The sequence below is a fragment of the Moschus berezovskii genome, chromosome 16 (genome assembly GCF_049115385.1).
Source record: "Moschus berezovskii isolate FMDL1 chromosome 16, NW_MosBer_1.0, whole genome shotgun sequence".
In the NCBI taxonomy this organism is placed as follows: domain Eukaryota; kingdom Metazoa; phylum Chordata; class Mammalia; order Artiodactyla; family Moschidae; genus Moschus; species Moschus berezovskii.
Window position 1 is genome coordinate 46,785,832 of NC_142475.1, and position 19,650 is coordinate 46,805,481.

Sequence of the window (19,650 nt, forward strand, 5' to 3'; positions counted from 1 at the left end):
TTTGATTACCTATGCTTTAAGAGATTCTGGATTCACTTTATGTTATGGAAATTCCTTATATTTGTGAAAGGGTAGAAATAATAAGTGATGAATTAAAAAAGGCAAAGCCATCCTTATCAACTGGCTGATTTGTATAAAGTTTCTATTTGGACAAGGTATTGGGGTCTAATTGGGTTAACATAGTGCATTGACTTCTACCTGAAGTCCTCTTCACCCAATTGTTGTTTGTCATTGTTTAGTTGATAAGTCTCGTCCAACTCTTTTGCAACTGTAGCCTGGCAGGTTCCTCTGTCCATGGGATTTCCCAGGCAAGAATACTGGAGTGGATTGCCATGCCATCCTCCAGAGGATCTTCCCAACCCAGGGACTGAACCCATGTCTCCTGCTTGGCAGGAGGATTCTTTACCACTGAGCCACTAGGAAGCCCCTTCACCCAATACACAGTGTATTTTGAAAACTGTGTCTGTCTACACATAAACATTCAACAGATAGGATCAAAAATCACTCTTTGTGTAGATTTCCAATTACCTCCAGGGTGTTGGTTTTATCTCCTAATCTATAATCTGTGGTCTTTGAAGGTGAAGGATTAGGTCTCTGTTCTGCCTGGCACTTCGTGGTACCTCCTACAAGTCAACAGATACTCAATGACTAATAGAAACAGCAAAGCTCATGAATCTAGCCGATTTTGAAAGAGTGTGTACCATAATACCTGTATTCATGCCCTGCTTTATGCTTTCCAAGGCCCCTTAGCTTACCTTATCTCTTTTGATGTGAATAATTGAGTGGGGGGTGGGGAAGGGATTTCATTTGAGAGGGAGAGAGAAGTGCAAACATTTGAAGGCTCACTGAGTCCTTATAAGAGCAAATCATGAAGGTATTTGCATATCTTTCACTGCTTGTGATTGGATCCGAATCAAGTAAGAGGAAGTTCCCAAAGAAGGAATATCTCACATTACCTACCTGTAATGGATGCTTTGGTGGCTTTCCAGATGGCACAAGTGGTAAAGAATCCACTTGCCACTGCAGGAGATGCAAGAGACAAGTGTTCCATCCCTGGGTCTGGAAGATCCCCTGGGGGAGGATATGGCAACCTGCTCCAGAATTCTTGCTGGGAAAATTGCATGGATATAGGAGCCTGGCAGGCTACTGTCCATGGGGTCGCAAATGAGTCAGACACTATTGAGTCTCTCTCTTTCTCTCTCTCTCTCTCACACACACACACACACACACACACTGCTTCATCCAATGCTGAAATTCTTTACAGGTTGAATCAAGAGTCTCTTTAGCTCCTATTACAGATGCAAAGGGACTCTGAGGTGACAGAATCTCACCCCTACCCTCCCAAAGGGTACCTTGATACCCAGAAAGGCAAAACATTTAATAGCAAGGATACAGGGTTAGACGTGGACCTTTAGTCCAGGCCCCCAAGCACGATTCTGGGGAATCCACTTACCACTCTTTGCCTCAGTTTCCCTTGCTCTAAGAAGAGTACCTAATTTTAAGACCAATTGCAAAATTATTTGAATTCTGGACGTTTTGATAAGTTTCAGTGTGACTGCTTATTTCTTTACACCCTCCCCACTCCACCATGAAAAAAAAAAATCACCGTGTCACTCCACCCACCTCCACCTAGTTCCTCCTTGTTAACAGAGAAAACCCCACCACCCTCTGGCTCAGTGGAAACACTGCGAGGGCCCAGGCGTCCGAGTCACCCTGGGGGAGTGGGCACCAGGCCCAGACTCCAGGTTGCGGGCCGAGGGTAGTTGGGGCCCGGTGAGGGGTTGGGGGGGGAGGGCGGTTGGAGGGGAAGGGGGTACTGGGAAGACCCGGGGTGCTGGAAGCAGGGTTCCCCTCGCCAGTACCGGCCCCCGTGTCGCTGAGCACTTAGAGCCGCGCCAAGGGCGGCCCGCGACCAGGAGGCACAGGCGCGTTTCAGAAGGAAAGAAAGAAAAAAGCTTCGACTGGCTCGAATTTCTGGAAGCCAGAGCAGTTTGGGCCCTAAACACCAGCACAGAACCCCTCTTAGCGCTGCCTCGGCCTCTCCGATACCCATTTTCGGTTTGGTTTTGGAAGAACCGGATCCTCGGCCCCGCGTCGCCGAAGTTGTGACCCGAGTAAGTCCAGCCGCCGGGCCCGGTCGCCGGCCACCCTCCGCTCGCGCGCTCCCTTCCCACCGTGGCCCCGGCGGCCGGGCTCCCGCCCCTTCCCGGGCCGCCCGGCCGGCGTTGGCCTCCAGTGGGGTTGCGGTGACCAGGAGACTTTGTTGTGAAAAGAAATCTGACCCTTGGGCTCCGAGGCCGCAGCCGAGAGAGCCCGGGGCCGCGACGCCCGCGGCCCCACCCGGGCCAGGAGGCTGGCAATCGCGTCTGGGGGGCGAGCGGGGGGCGAGCAGTGGGTGCAGCCAGGCGCGGCGCCCCGACCCCTGCCCGTGATCGCGCGCGCGCCGCCCGCCACGCGCCCCCCGCGCCGCCGCAGCCTCGGCCTCCTCCTCGGCGTGGACGCCGCCGCCAGGTACGCGGAGCCACCTGGAAGGGGGCGGCGGCGCGCGCAATAATGGGGACGCGCGTCGGGCGAGCCGCTGGGGGACGCGGGCGTCGCCCCCGGCCCTCGGCGGCATCAGGGCGCTTCACGTGAGGGCTGTGTCTGGGGCCGGTGGGTGTTCTTTGGGGGGAGGTTATGACTGATGGGGACGTCGGGGGACGGAAAGTGGGGGGCGGTCATTTTGGCCTTATTTGCTGTTGCGATTGCTCTCTTGGACGGGTGCTTGTGCTTGAAGCTCCAGTGATAGGAAATATTTGGGGAGCCGCCTGGACAAACGAATATATTTAGTGCCTTGTAGCCCCTGGAGTTAAAAGAAGTAGCAGATGACTTGGAGGAGGTCAACGAGGGCGAGGCATTATTATTCTATGAATAATTAGGGAAGCGAGGAAAAATAAACAGGATCTCTGCTTTAGCTTTGGTGAAGATGGACGGGGGAAGGTGAGAATAATGCAAATGTTATAAACTATCATTGTTTACTTCAATTGAGATCTTCTCTCATCCAAATTTTTTCCCCCCTAAATCTGGACATATTTTATTTTATAATTGGAAGAAATTTGCTTTACAATGTTGTGTTGGAATTGTAGCATGTATATTATCATAAGTGACCAGTCCAGGTTCGACGCATAAATTTTCCTCTGTTCATTTCTTTGCATTTGTGCTTTTTTAATAAAATTCTTTTTTAGAAATAAAAAAAAAAAAAAACAATGTTGTGTTGGGTTTCCACACTACAACTCAAATCTGGCATGCTGTGGTACCATGGTGGCTCAGTCTTGTCTGACTCTTTACAAGCCCATGGACTGTAGCTGGCCAGGCTCCTCTGTCCATGGAGATTCTCCAGGCAAGAACATTGGAGTGGGTTGCCATGCCCTCCAATGCCAAATACATCCAATTTTTTTTTTGTTCTCGGAGCCAGACTGACTAACACTAGCTAGGTAAGTCATCTCCTAAAACTCAAGGCTTCTAGAAGCTGGTGCAAAGTTGCTGTATAGGACAGGGAGCCCAACCTGGTGCTCTGTGACAGCCTAGAGGGGTGGAATGCGGAGGAGGGGAAGGAAGTTCAAGAGGGAGGTGATATATGTATAATTATGGGTGATTTGCCTGCAATGCAGGAGACCTGGGCTGGATCTCTAGGTTGGGAAGATGCCCTGGAAGAGGGCATGGCAACCCACTCCAGTATTCTTGCCTGGAAAATCTCCATGGACAGAGGAACCCGGCCGGCTACAGTCCATGGGCTTGTAAAGAGTCAGACAAGACTGAGCCACCAAGCACAGCATGGCAGATTTGAGTTGTAGTGTGGAAACACAACACAACATTGTAAAGCAAATTTCTCCCAATTATAAAATAAAATATGTCCAGATTTTGGGGGGAAAATTGGATAAGAGATCTCAAACCTGTTAAGAAATGTAAGTTGATTATATATTCCAAAGAATCAGTGGTGTCAGCACCAAGGATGCCAGGTAAAAATGGGAAGAGCAGGACTGATGCAGAAGCAAGATGTCCATGGAGGCCAAGGAAGGCCTTCCTCCATCCTGTTCAGAGACCCTCGAACCCTGAATGTCCTCTGTCTCTAGCTCAGAACTGTTCATTCAGCCTAGCACTGGGAAACATGCCATGTACCGAACATCTTATTACATGGATTCAGATGGTTTCTGCCCTGAAGGAGCAGTTTTGTGGACGATTGTGACTCATAGGACTAGTACTTGTATGGGGAAATAGATGGACAGGTTTCCCAGAGGCAGGACTGGATGGGCCTTGAAGGCTGTGTAGCAATCTGGGTGGAAGGTGTGTCCTCCAAGCAGAGAGCTGTTATCACTAAGGGCATGGGGAACTAGTCTGGGGAAACTGCAGGTGAGCAGGAGACCCGGACGCAGGAGAGATGTGGAGGGACCTTAGCTGGGGACAGATTGGAAAGGGTTTTGATGTCAGGCCAAATGGACTAAGTCAGATGTGTTCCCTATTTGGAAGAGAGCAGAAGCTAACACGTTTCACAATTTGGAACATATGAAGGCCTTGGGGAAAAGGCGGAGGAAAGTGTTAATATAAGATGTTACAAAATAAGTATGAAAACATCAATTAGTGGGATTATTTAGCTTATAAAAAAGTCAAAATGTTCATAAAAGGTAATTAAAGAGAGGGAGCATAACAAGAAAAAGATTGTTGCACTAATTGTCTTAGTAACCTGAAATACTGAAGTGTCCAGCTATCCTTACACAATTGACTTATGATAATTTTGGTGTGTAAAAAACTAGAAACGATGAAGCATAGTGCATTATAGTTTTATGACCTTTCATCCTTTACTAAATGATTATCATCATCCATTCACATTTATTGAGCATGTACTATGTGTGGGATGTATTATCAACCTTCTCCATCCTATTAGATGTTATTGATGTCGTTGTATAGATAAAGAAACAAGCTCATTAAGTCTTCTTATGAGTGTAAATGAGCTGGCCTGGTGGCTCGGATGGAGGAATCTGCATGAAGTGCAGGAGACCCGAGTTCCATCCCTGAGTTGGGAAGATCATCTGGAGAAGGGAATGGCAACCGATTCCAGTGTTCTTGCCTAGAGAATTCCATGGACAGAGGAGCCTGGCAGGCTACAGCCCATAGAGGCTACAGTCCATAGGATCCCAAAGAGTCAGACACGATTGAGTGACTAACATTTCTTTCTTTCATGAGCATAAATGAATTTAAGACACTTGAACCAAAACTTCAGCATAGTGAGGTTTCATAATTCACAGAAGGTGTTCAGAGAAATTCTCATAACACTTCTCGGTAACACTTTTCCTATATCTTTAAATGTTATTCTTCCTTCATTTATGAACTCAGTCTAAGATGCAAGTAACTCTCTGTTTGGAGGAAAGTTCAGGGAGGTTAGAGAATTATCTCCCATTTTTCTGGTGACTTCTAAAAGTATAGAATTCACCGTTTTATCCTTAAGTTCCTCTAAAAGTTATGGTGAAATAGGACTTAATACAAAATAGTCTTCTATTTTTAATAGAAACTTAGAATATACTTAACTTTGAATTATCTAGAGCTGTTTCATTTAGAAACCAGAGCCATTTATTTGTATTTAAAGCAGTGTTTATTATTTGTACCAATTCTTATTGTCTGTGTGAATAAATGCAAGACAGTGGGAAAAAAAGAAACAAGTTTCAAGAGGTTCATTAATCTTTCCGAGATTACAGAGTTGATGAGTGACAGAGTAACTGACTCAGATCCCTCCCTACCTTCCCTACGTCTACAGTGGTCTTTTTCTCTCCCCTTGGCTGCATCAGGACTAGCTGTCTGGGGCTTTCTGTTCATCATTTCTGCCAGTGACTTGAAAAAAGGAAACTAATGGAATGGTTTTGAGGTTGGCATATTACACAAAGCTGAATGGATATCTCAGATCGTTTTCAGAAGAGTTTGTGTGTCCCTAAGCTCATAAGCGCTGGTAGTGTTTGGCTCCAGAGGCCACTGACCACAGACATGTTGTGGCGGGGGTTGGCGGGGAGGGGAATCAGAGCATTTCTAAAAAGATGAGTAATTAAATTTGGGGGCTTGAGAGGAGATCGGATTGTAATCTTAGGAAATATCATCGTAATCTTCTGATGTTTCAGGGATTACTTTGTATCAGGGGCATATTAAAATACATCCGTGTTTGGTGCAGAAGAAAAATGGACCCTAGAAGAGAAGGTGTTGATAGGTCTATTTCAGCTCAGTACAAGGGAAAGGCTCGTAAAGGTTAAACCTTCCAGCTGTAGACCAAGTGGCGTGCCAAGTTGGTGAATTTCTGTCCCCAGAAACAAAGATGCAGAAGCAAGTTGGCTGTCAGTCAAGGAGGTTTCGGGTGATTCCTGCCCTAAATGGAACTTGGATTCCACAGCTTTCTTCTGTGGCTCCATCACAACATCCCATACCATGTATATTCCCATCACATTATGTCACCCGGTAGCTCTTCTCTTAGTAAATTCAAGGGAGAAGCCTTTGTTAACCATTTCAAGGTTTGCTCTAATGTAAGTTGTCCTTTGATTTTAAGAAGAGTGAAATCCAAAGAAACCTTGAGTCAGTGCTTTTTTTTCTGACCGCTTAATGCTTTCTCTATCACCGTCTTTGTTTTTGGTGTTTTGGCCTCCGAGACTGCAATCCTGCAGTCTTATTCTGCAGCAAGCAATCCTTTCTCTTGTCAAGGTGCAACTAAAAGTAAGAGTCAGCAGCCAGGAAATTAGGAAATTGCTTTGCTTAACTTTTCTTGTGATTGTCAAGGGTAAAAGAGCAGCGAGGCATTTATTCCCCAGTTCCTCCTGAACTGCATATGTAATCTGCATGCATCCTAAGGTCTAATGAGGAACCTGGGTCCCCTATAGTAAATCATTATGTAGTGAGCTGACTGTTCAAGTCTCTGCCTCCAACCATGGTTAAAATTGCCTTTGAATTTTAACAAGAAATGAAAGAAAAAAAAGTGACATCAGAGTCTGAGAAATATGTTTGCACCTTATTTTTGTGACTAAAACTGCTTTTTTGTTCTGGACAGCTGAACTTATTGTGGGTTAAGCAGTCAAGCAGAAATAGATGTTGCATGCCTTAGGGAGGAGTGTTGGTGGGTGAACATTTGGATAAAGACCAGTACTGACGTTATGTTTGATTTGGAGGGGCAAGAACTTACCATCCCTGATGAAGAAGGCAATCACTGTCAACACTGTTTGTGGCTTCATTAATGGTACTGGGAAAAAAAGAGGTTGACAATTGATAGGAAACATAAATGTGGCACATTAAAAAAATCAACTTTGTAAAGTGTGTAAGTCAATGAATTTGGACAATTGTGTATACTCACGTGATCATGGCCATTAAGATATAGAACAGTTCTGGTGGTGGTTTAGTCACCAAGTTGTGTCTGACTCTTTGGGACCCCATGAACTATAGCTTTCCAGGCTCCTCTGTCCATGAGATTTCCCAGGCAAGGGTACTGGAGTGAGTAGCCATTTCCTTCTCCGGAGGATCTGATGGAACCCAGGTCTCCTTCATGGCAGGTGGATCCTTTACCAACTGAGCCACCTGGGAAGTTCCTTCATGCCCTCTGCAGTCGCAGTCCAACCCCACCCCACCCGCATCTTTATCCCTGGCTCCACTCCCCTGCTTTCCACCCCTGTGGATGAGTTTTTGTGATGTATGTTTACCATCTTCAAGGTATTTGATGGTAGAGCTTTCTGTGTAAAAGCAAAGGAGTAGTTATTTCAGATCCCCTTTCCCTTGAATAAAGTAAGAAAATTCATCATTTAGTTATAGTTATTTGGACAGCAGTGAACAGCCATTGAATGGAATCCGTTTAGTTTGCTACCAGTTGTTCAAGAGCAGAAGTTATTTTAAAAGTAAAACTAGAGCCTTGGGAGGCTGAGAAACTATTTCTGTGATCCATTGTGGACAAACAATGTCTGTGGAAGACTAGCGATGCCCCAGATTCAATAACTGCAGCAGAACTGATACAACAGCCTGGTGAAATTTTAGATGAGTTTCTCATATGGAATTATGGTTTAGACTTTTTTCTTAGATGCCTGAATTTCTTTATGACATAAAAGATTTGTGGACCTGTAGTTCTCAAGCATTGTGCAATTATAGCACACGTCTCCTCCAATCCCTCATGGGCTTGCGACCAGTTGTCATTGTGGGAAACATTGACTTCTGTGCTTCAGTAGAAATTATTTTATGACAATGGCTGTGAGACTGAACCAGCTAAGTCATGTGACATGGTGAGTTACCTTGCTGAAGGTAAGAGGGAAAATGATTGGAAAAATGGTAAAAGATCCCGTGTTTACTGAAATATTTTGACTTTTTTTAAATTTAAAGATGTTTTCTTTTTCTTTTTTTAAGATTTTTAAAAATTGAAGTATAGTTAATTTATAATGTGCTGGTTTCAGGTATACAGCTAAATGATTCAGTTATGCATACATACAGATATATCTATTTTTCTGATCCTTTTTCCTTATGCTAAGTTGCTTCAGTAGTGTCTGATTCATTGTGACCCCATGAACTGTAGCAGGCCAGGCTTCTCTGTCTATGGGATTCTCCAGGCAAGAACACTGGCAGCTAAGTTGCTTCAGTCGTGTCCGACTCTGTGCAACCCCACAGACGGCAGCCCACCAGGCTCCCCCGTCCCTGGGATTCTCCAGGCAAGAACACTGGAGTGGGTTGCCATTTCCTTCTCCAATGCGTGAAAGTGAAAAGTGAAAGTGAAACCGCTCAGTCGTTTCCGACTAGTGGCGACCCCATGGACTGCAGCCCACCAGGCTCCTCTGTCCATGGGATTTTCTAGGCAACAGTACTAGAGTGGCTTGCCATTGCCTTCTCCGAAGAACACTGGAGTGGATTGCTATTCTTTTCTCCAGGGGATCTTCCTGATCCAGGGATTAAACCCAGGTCTCCTGTATTGGCAGGCAGGATCTTTAGCACTAGCGCCACCTGGGAAGCCCAGGTGTAATAACATTTGTAATAACATGTTTTTCCTTATACGTTATTACAAAATGCCTGAGTATAGTCCCCCATTTTGACTTTTTGTCTTGAATCTGTGAGAACAGATTCTATTCCCAAAGCGATGTTGAGTGAAAGAAAGCAGGTGACGAGTGTGATAACCATGCCTACGTTTGTCAGCATACTGATGCTTACATCAATGATTTAGTTAAGCTTTCAAATACCCTGGGTCGGGAAGATCCCCTGGAGAAGGAAATGGTAACCCACTCCAGTATTCTTGCCTGGAGAATCCCATGGACAGAGAAGCCTGGTAGGCTACAGTCCACGGGGTCGCAAAGAGTCAGACACGGCTGAGCGACTTCACTTTCACTTTTCACTTTCAAATACCCTGCAACAATAGTTTTAATATGCAAAAGTTTGTCATGAGCACAAAAATTTGGTAATCTCTGATATAGGGAGGTTCATGAATGTTTTCAAGATTACAGATTCTTTTGTAGCAACTTTATTGGACTATTTTATAAATATGAATGCTGTGTTTCATCCTTCCAGTAGGGTCAGTGTTGTTATGAGAGAAAAATCCAAGTAAGTGAATTTGACTTGAAAAGAATTAGCATTTTTGGCTATCGTACCTCTTGATCCTTTAATTATTCTATGTGGAATTTATACTTAAAGAAATAATTAAAAGAAGGAGAAAACTTGTTGAATAAAGATATTGAAGTGTTATATGCTATAGTGAAAGAGTGGAAAAAATGCCCAAATATCCCGCTTTATGGAAACATCTCTCTGATGGAATATTACACAGGCATTAAAATGATAAGTGCACAGACTGTAAAATACTTAGGATATTGTGCTAAGAGAAACCAGAGAAACACAAGTATGAATATTTGCTCTGATTACAGCTCTGTAAAATTGTGTATGCATACAGACACGTTGGGTTGATGGAATTACGGTGTGTGTCTTTAGAGTTTTCTTTATAATGTAGAAAGTACTACATTGAAATAGTGTGTAGGTCTAATACTCTTGGAAACAAAGCTTGAATTCGACTTTCAGTTCAGTTCAGTTCAGTCGCTCATTCATGTCCGACTCTTTGTGACCCCAAGAATCACAGCACGCCTCATCATTTTCCTAATTAGTGTCAGCTCTCTGGTTTATCCCCTTGTCTTATATTCTTCCTTTGAAGGAAGTTGCATGTGGTGGAAACAGAAATCTGGTCATATTTATTCAGACATTCTGTAAAGAACAGAGGCTTCATACTTCAAACTTTAGAATACCAGCATCAGTAAGTCAGTGGAAAAGCTATAAAAGCAAGTAAGTGTGTCAACATTTATTTCTATAGAAACTGCATCTCCAGCCATAAAATTTCACCAACATAGAGCTGAACTTGATTTTCCTTAATGGCTTCCGTGGTTGGGGAGTGTGGTCCTTCCAACAATTGGAAAGGTCAGTGAGAATCTGGTTTTTGAATCTGACTCACCTGAGCATGCCAAATCTCTATTTCCCTTGATATAACCGTATTTCTGAAGAAGGTGAGGAAAGCAAAGAAGAAGCCACCTTGAGACACAGCCGCTCATGGAATAGTGAGTTGAAGAAGTCTCTGGAGGTCATTTATCCAATGGTTCATTTCACTGCAGGCTTCTGTTTGTAAATTTTCTTAAAGACCCCTTGATTTGATATGTTTATTCAATCTGCAGTTGTGGTCTTCTGGGGACATATTTCAGAATAGCCCTTTTCTTTTCTACAGAGCAGTGTTCAGCCTCTAGTTTCCTTCTGCTTCTCAGGAATGTTAGAAAACTCAACACTTGGTGAGAAGGCAAAGATGAAAGTGATGGTGTGTTGTAATGAAAATACTCTTTCATCCAAGGAGCTGTAAGTTACTAACAGTGTCTGATGGGTCTCTGGTTCATTAGAGATGATTTATATGTCATCTAAACTAAGCCCCACCCCCCTTTTTTTTTTAGAACTAGCAGGAAAAATTTAAATATATGTGTTATATAAAATTTTTGAAAGGATTATTTTCTTCCCAATCATATTAATCCCCAACTCCACCCTCACCTTGCTTTGCTTCAATCTGGAAAATCTATTCCATCCACCTGCCTAACTAGACCCTTTCTCTATTTCATGGCTTTGTAACTTGCACACTTATTTCAGCTTCTCATCTTCCAATCTTTTGATCTGACAATAGTCAGATTGTTTTTGATGATGATAAAGAATCTGCCTGCCAATGCAGGAGACTCAGATGCAGGTTTAAGCCCTGGGTCAGGAAGATCCCCTGGAGAAGGAAATGGCAATCCACTCCAATATTCTTGCCTGGGAAATCCCATGGGCAGAGAGGAACCTGGTGGCTACAGTCCATGGGGTCGCAAAGAGTCAGACACAACTGAGCACATATGCTACTACACTGCACACTACTTATACTTGTGATGAGCTAGAACTAAAGTAAAAGTAAGATAATTTTTACCGGGGTAAAATGAAGTGCTGTTGCTTATTTTATCAACTGCCTGGCAGTTGGAAAATGGGTGGAAAAAGAATAGGAAGTGTCAATGTGGGGTGGTGAATATGGACTTACAGAACCCATTTATTTTTTTAAGTAGCAAGGGTGTTTATAGAATTGGGAAGAGCTTAAATTATAGCAGGAATGCATGGAACAGATGTATTTTCTCCTATATTTGTGACCCCATTGTCTTTCACCCACCAGGCTCCTCTGTCCATGGAATTCTCCAGGCAAGAATACTGTAGTGTGTTGCCATTTCCTTCTCCAGGGGATCTTTCCGACCCCTGGATTGATTGAACCTGGGTCTACCCGCACTGCAGGCAGACTCTTTACCAACTGAGCCACCAGGGAAGCTGCAAAAAGTTTCTGTATCTAGAACTATTCTGTATTTTAACAATAAGCTTGTTAGTTACAGTGGAGTATGAAATACATTTCCAAATATGGGTCTATAGGTATCATTGTAATGTAATCACCAGGGGTGCAATTTCATAATGCCTTTGGGCCCCCAGAGAGGGTTTTATGTGATTGCGAGATTTGTCAAATTGTAGTCTTGATTTGGTGTTTTCTGTAGCATCTTTTATCAGCATATACATCTAACATTTATTTGCCATTGTTTCTTTGCTGGTGTGTCTACAATGATTTCGGCTCCTTCCTACCCCACTCCCCCAAGAGTGGCAAATATAAAGGAAATTCTTAAGGCTTCCATTAATCTTGTGTCAGAAGAGTCTGTGTAAGTTTACTTTTCCATGGTGTTTCATCAACAGTCCAGAGGATTGGGACTGAAGAAGGCATAGCTCCCCCAGGTGCTGGAAAGGTCAGTTCAAACAGAGTCAGTACTTCCTGTTTCTTCTTGCCCAGATCCTCCCACTGTCCCTCTTGTCATCTGCCTGCTTCTGCTCAGCACCAGCTGCCAAGGTGGGCACATGGCCTGGGGCTGTGAATGCAATGTACATGGATTGGCTTATGGCACCTGGCCATGTAGGGACACCTTTGATACCACGACACCTGTCCGTACTACTTTACAAATCTCCACAAATTTCATGTTGCCAATCCTTCCGTCAGCGTGCATCTTCCCTCTCCATCCTACACTCAGATCAACCTCCTTGGACATTCTTCTATTCCTTTTTTCCTAGGAACCACCTTAGTTCAGACAAAATCTCTTTGAAGTTCAACTCTAAGTACTCTTCAGGTCTATATAGTTTTATGAATGGCTGTTCTCTATGTGTAATATGTAGGTAAGCAGGTAGATAGATAGGAATCAACTAACCTGTTTTTGCTTGAGCCTGTTTCTTAGGGTATTTGCACAAATGTTGAAGACCTAAAATATGATGAGTCATTTTTAAGTTGATTGAATGATAGCAGCACCATTTAACTACCCATCTACTTCTAGCTCATAGTTTACATGTATTCAGAAGTTGTTATGTATCAATAATATTCATTCATTCATTCAAAATATTTAATGAGTGCCATATGTGATCAGAACAAGAGAGGGGAGCATGGTCCTAGGCCTCATGGAGCTACAATCTAGTGGTGGAGACAGTAGAGAAATAATGACAGTCTCATTAGATAAGTGCTGTAATGGGTGCAGGCTTATTTATAAACCATGAAAGACCAAGTCCAACAAGGGAATTAAGGGCTTTCCAGAGCCAGGCTCCTAAATATCAGTAGACCCAGTCATGGCATATATTTCATGGTTTGGATTGACATGTAGAAATCTGGAAGCAACTATGCTGATTTAGCAAGCAGGAGGATTTGTAAATAAAGTCCATGGGTCTCTGTGATTTTGTGATTTGTGAGTCATAGTCTTTCTTAGTGGAGACATCTACCTGAACTAGATGAATGCTGACTCTTTTGGCTTCTCGATAATCTCAATCTTCTCTTTTTTAGCCCAGGAAACAATAACAAACATAGTATTTAGTACAGAATAGTTTTGTCTTCAGAAGAAATAAAATGACGGATGAAATACCTTTCATGCTCATGTAACTTGACCATTCTTAATACCTTAAACTGTTCAGTAAGTTCAATATGGAAATATGGAAAAGAAACACATGGGAAATAATCCTGGAATATCAAATATACAGGCTTTGATTGAAACATGTTCTCAGGACAGGTATGGAAAGGATGGGAATTTAGGGGAAATCAGAGGGGGCTTTGTCCTGGGCCTGCCCCCTTCTGTGAGGAATGAGACTGGACTTTGTCTCACCACATATAAATGCACTGTGGGCAATTTATGTGAAAACACTTTGTAAACTGTAAAGCGTTTTACCAATGTAAGGCAGAATTATTATCATTATTTTAAAACACTATTTTATTGCCTGCAAATGTTAACTTGCCTCCAGAGAGTAAAGAAAGCCATGAAAACACACACACACACACACACACACACACACACACACAAAACCTCTGATTTCTATAATATCTCTTCCCTAATTAGTCAAGAAAGCCTCTGAAAGCAATGGTGGTAGATTTTAAGATTTGGTTTTGAAATTTTGTGCAATTCAAAATAGAGTCGTGTATTGTTTTTTTCTTGGGTTAGCAGGACTTAAATATATCCATATGATTTTTATTTACTGACTTTGTTTTTTTGTTAAAACTACAGGAATATTCTGCTCTACTAAGGACTGTCCACATTTTAGGAGCTAGTTATTTATAAGTCTTATATTGTCCAAAAAGCATCACTTTTGTGTTTACAGTGAATAAAGCATATGTTTTCCAATCTTGATAATTGTGAGCAAAAAGTCATATCATAAATGAGAATTACTCCGGCATTTCAAAATTACATCCCAAATGAGCCTAGCTTGGAATATTTTACCTGAAAATCATGTGTGTAAATGCATACTTTCATTAAATTATAAATCTAAAATCTAAGCTATCATCCAGTTAAAGTCTCCCATTTTGCAAATAATAAAACTGAGGCTCAGGGAGCCAAAATCATTTGCCCGAGGTCATTCCACTTGTTAGTGATAGAGTCAGAACCTGAATTCAGATCTCTTGACTTCTGCGGCAGTGGTTTTCTTACCATGCCTACATGCAGAAGTTCAAGTACCTTTATAACAAGTGATTCTGAAGTTTACACGACTGTATGTTCTTTGTTCTGTAACATTACCTTGAGTGATATTAAGATTGTGTCTATTTTTTTTTGCTTAAATTTTCATGTCTATTTAAATATCTGTGTTGAAGTTGATATGAGGAGTGTAGAATAATTTCTTAGTTGCTAAGACCAAGCAAGAAAAACTGAGAATTTCTTTTGGTTCCTCATTTGAACTTGAGTATGAAAATTAATTCTGAGAGTTAGGAAATGAAATTAGGCAGCCTGGTGGCTATATTACTACTATTTGAAGATAACTAACCATACAATAGATTTCAAAATACTACATTCATCGTCTATAGCTTGCAGCATCCCCAAATCCCACTCTTCTCGAAGGTGTTGAGTCTCTTGAAGTTTCAGAATTGATCAACCGTGAAGCTGTGACCTAAGTAAACTTGCTAAGAAATAGTATAATAATATCCTTGCCCTGAGGGTAAAACACTCAACTCTAGATTTTTCTCTTTTATTCTCCCTCAGACTACAATCATATTTCTTTGTTAGTATTTCCTCTTGGCATTGTGGTACAGCTGACGTTGATAGATAGTGTGGAGAAACCAATTTCAAAAAGAAAAAAGAAAAGAAAAGGCTCTTGGATAGTTGGGCTCAGAAATAATGTGTGTGGAAAGCTCCCTCGCTGCCCTCTTCATTCTTTTTTTTTTTTTTTTAACTTGGGTTGCAGCTGCTGACAGCAGACACACTGAGCTATAATTTGGCCACATTTGGCTCATGTAAATTGTGATGAACAGTGAGCCCATAATATTTATTTTAAAGATTCGTTCAGTGAAGGTAAGCATTCCTGACTTGTGTATACATGCTAGTGAATGGAAAGCTGCAGATGTAAAGATCGGTCCTTAATTTCATGCCACACAATTAATACGGCTGCTTGGTGCTCTGTTCATCACAGGTGCTGGGGTGTTGGAAGTCTTTGAAGAAGTGTGGAGCTAATAGCCCATATATAATTCGGAAGAAGAAATCTTCAATGGAAGACCCCCGGGGGATAAATGGACAGTCTGTAAGTAAACAGAATGTCAGTCCTAAGGCAAGAGTTATTGCTCTTAAAATTGTAATTACTATTTTTGTTGTAACTTGAGTGTCTGGAAATTCCTCAAAAGCTCTGTCCCAATTTTTAATGATTTTTAAAGTTATGAATTAAGTAGTGTGCTATTTCATCAACCAAACCTAATTTATATCTTCCTTAAAGGTATCAGTTATCAAAAGTAGAGTTCTAGAGTAAAAAGCTAACCTTTAATATTATTTAATTTTACCAATATGCTTAATGTAATTTTTAGACTTCTATTTTCCTTTGCCTTAGGGAAAACATGTATTTGTCTCATGAAACTTGAAATTAATGTCTAAGTTTGGATTGTTTTGTCCGTATTTGTTTTGATGAACACACATGTCTGTGTGTGTGTGTGTGTGTGTGCACGCGCACGCATTATGTGTGGTAAGAATATAAAATGTGTGGTATTTTCACAGTTTGATAAACTCTTGAGTGGGCTTTAAATTAAGAAGAACCTTTGGTTTTATTTTGTTTGTTTATCTTGTGAGCACAAGAGAAAGTGTTTGTAAATTTTCCTCAGGTTCATACTAGGAAGAAAGCAAGCTTCTTTTGGCTCATAAGCAAATATTCCCAGTTAGGGATTATTTTATAAATAACCTGTGAGTGATTTCGAACTTGAAAAAATCAATCGATTTTAATTTAAAAAAACTTATTTCAGTAAGCAAAAGGTTGTTTTCTTGGAAAATTTCCACAGCAATATTTGAGGTGGCATTCCGTGACTTTGCCTTTGAAAGTCTCAGATTAGTTATGACGCTTTTTAGTCCTGTGGTTTCATACCTCAGCTTTGTTCACTGTAGAATTATTACAAACCTGAAGTATGATCTTTAGTAATGCTGTTGTGGTTCCTGTAAATGTGTGTTTTACAAGACCTACTGGTTGTTATGTAATAAGCAGTAACAGCTAATGGATTAGGATTTTAATAACAAAGGGTCAGTGCTATCAAGGTGCTTTACTGTATGCAATTACAGAGTATGTTTTATGGATCTCCTAAATCATCTTGTGAGGTAATTCACATAAAGCACTTCGAGATCATTCTGTTCGGTGTAGCTTTCACCCTAAATGGAAAAGTACCCCTAACACGTTTAATTTGTTTGTCCTTTTAAACTTGTTATGAGCCTGTGATACTCGATTTTCTTATTGTATGAAAAATAGTTCTGTAGTGCGTATCAAGTAAGTGAAAAATAAATGCAGGAATAACTTACTACTTTCTACTCCTTTTATGTAATTTTGCTCCTTACATTGAGGCAAGTCAAAGTGTTGGTGAATCACGAACAGTTTCAACAAATAAATGCTACAGGTAATATTTCTTTGGAGATTTTATATTCTGCCCATTCTCATTTATGACTGAAAGAAATTAACTGACTTGAGACAAATAAAAAAATAGGTAAAGAATATAATGATTCAATTTTGTTTGCCTATCCTAACAAAATGGTGTTTATTGGGCCATCTCATTCCATACCATTCAGAGGTGTTTTGTTCTGTGAAGAGTGAAGCAGTTTTATTCTTGAAAGATACTTGGCAGCCTCGGAGGTAGAAAACTAGGGAGTGATGTTTCTCCAGGGCAAACGGTGTGTGGCATTGGAGAAGCAGTTTCCGGGCCATTTGGCCCCTGCCTACTCAACCACGAAGAACGAGCAGTCTTTCCAAAAGTCCCTGTGTGGGGGGCCTCAGGTGGGCTCCTCCAGGCTCACTTTCTTTGGCTCTCAGGTTTCCCCTTTCCTTCAGAAAGTGGGGAAACAGGCTCAAGATAGGAAAAGGGCCTAGAACTTAGCTGAAAGTAATAAGGTAACTCAGGAAGCTAAAGGATTTTTTAAATTTATTTTTTATTGAAATATACTTGATTTACAATGTTATGTTAATTTCCACTGTATAGCAAAGTGACTCCTTCTTTATATTATTTTCCATTAAGGTTTATCCCAGGATATTGAATATAGTTCCTTGTGCTAAACAGTAGGACCTTGTTGTTTATCCATTCTATATGTAATAATTCGCATCTGCAACCCCCCCCGCCAATTCCCAGTCCATCCCTCACCACCCCTCTGGCAACCAGAAGTCTATTTTCTATGTCTGTGAGTCTGTTTCTGTTTTGTAAATAGGTTCATTTGTGTCATATTTTAGATTTTGCATATAAATAATATCATGTGGTATTTGTCTTTCTGACATAGTTCACGTAGTATGATAATATCTATAGGTCCATCCATGTTGCTGTAAATGGCATTATTTCATTCTTTTTTACTACCAAGTAATATTCCTGTGTATATATGTACCACATCATCTTTGTCCACTCATCTGTTGATGGACATTTAGGTTGTTTTCTTGTCTTTGTTATTGTGAATAGTGCTGCTGTGAACATCGGTATGCATGTATCTTTTTGAATTATAGTTTTGTCTGAATATATGCCCAGGAGTGAGATTGCCCAGTCATATGGTAATTCTATTTTTAATTTTCTGGGGAACTTCTATACTGTTTTCCATAGTGGCTGTACCAACTTAAATTCCCACCAGCAGTGAAGGAGTGTTCTCTTTTCTCCACACCCTCTCCAGCATTTGTTATTTGTAGACTTTTTAATGATGATCAGTGTGAGGAGATACCACATTGTAGTTTTGATTTGCATTTTTCTAATAATTAGCAATGTTGATCATCTTTTCATGTGTCTAGTAATTATCTGTATGTCTTTGGAGAAATGTCTATTTAGGTTTTCTGCCTATTTTTCAATTGGGTTTTATGTTTTTTTGTTGTTGAAGGAAACTAAAGTATTAAAAGAAGACCTGGTACCAGAAATTCCTGTACTTCCAAACGTGAAATGTCCCTTGCTTGTTATGTTCATCTTTCAAAATGTTTCTTAGGAAAAGTCAATGTATTCAGAGTAAACACAAGAGTATACTGCACCCCCAGTATTTCTAGAATGTAGCCTCTTGACCGTAGTGGCACTGTGGAATACATCTTTCATGTGACCAGAGACCATGGGCAAGAGTGAAGTAGCTTCTTATTTTGATTCTAAGGGGATAACAGTCCTAGAAAAAACATTTAAATCAGAAATCCCACCTTTCTTTTTCTGGAATTTACTGCCTGTGTTTTCTTCTGCATCTAGAAAGAAGTAGCTCATGTAATTTTGTAGTTTTTATCAACTGTTCAACTTGCCTCATGAGTACAGAAAGAAGAGGAAGGCGTTTGCAGGGCTTTACATCATATTAGTCGTAATTCTGGCCACTCCAGTATCCTCTCTTGAGGGACCCCACTGGGATAAGTGCAGCCCCCTCTCTCTCCATAGGTCCAAGGTTGGCCTCTTCTAGGTAGGCACTTCTGAAACAGACATTAAAGGGCCAAGCTAAGGCTGCATCTTTCAATTTCTTTAGATTATGTGAATTTCTACAGGGATATCATGTCAAGATAAGAAAAGCATGTACTAGCTCTTTTTTAAAAAGTGAATTGAGATATGAATCACTATCTTTTCCTTAGAAGCTGTGAGCTCTGTAGTTCATAAACCTTCTGTCTGATTTAGATAGAATCCTGGCATCATAAAACCTACATTTTAGATTCAGAGTCAGAAGTTGTTGTTTAGTTGCTAAGTCATGTCCAACTCTTTTGACCCCATAGACTATAGCCCACCAGACTCCTCTGTCTGTGTGATTTCCTAGGCAAGAATACTGGAGTGGGTTACCATTTCCTTCTCTAAGGGATCTTCCCCACCCAGGGATTGAAAGACTTGGTTTTAACTTTTACTAATTGTATGACCTGGGGTGGATCACTAAGCATCAGTCTCTTCAACTAGAAAACAGAGATGATAATATTTACTTTCTCTTATTTAAAATTGTAATTTTGTAGGTCAGGTGGGGTCACATACTTAAAAGGTCTTTGATAATGGAAAACTACAATATACCTCTAATGCACTTTTATTGTAAATACAGCTAAAAAGATGTGGTTGTGGTTAAAAAGTTATCTGGCTGTCTTCAAGTCCATAATAAAACACTGTAAATGCAACCATTATACCAGTGCCAGGTATTATAAACACCAATACTACAT

The 19,650-nt window shown here is 41.1% G+C and overlaps 1 protein-coding gene across 7 annotated transcripts in view; it reads left to right on the forward strand.

The window, feature by feature from the left end:
• Positions 1-1,902: 1,902 nt before the first annotated feature.
• Positions 1,903-19,650, forward strand: part of EYA1 (EYA transcriptional coactivator and phosphatase 1) — a 381,182-nt gene continuing 363,434 nt past the window's right edge. For 2 of the 7 annotated variants that reach the window (XM_055431627.2, XM_055431630.2), the window contains exons 1-2: positions 1,903-2,114; positions 15,472-15,579. In XM_055431627.2, coding sequence (XP_055287602.1) covers positions 15,547-15,579 — 33 coding nt within the window. In that variant the 5' untranslated portion in view covers positions 1,903-2,114; positions 15,472-15,546. Of the gene's footprint in view, positions 2,115-2,287; positions 2,512-15,471; positions 15,580-19,650 lie in introns of those variants that run through there. The other 5 variants (XM_088844800.1, XM_088844803.1, XM_055431626.2 and 2 more) reach the window with 4 other exon arrangements.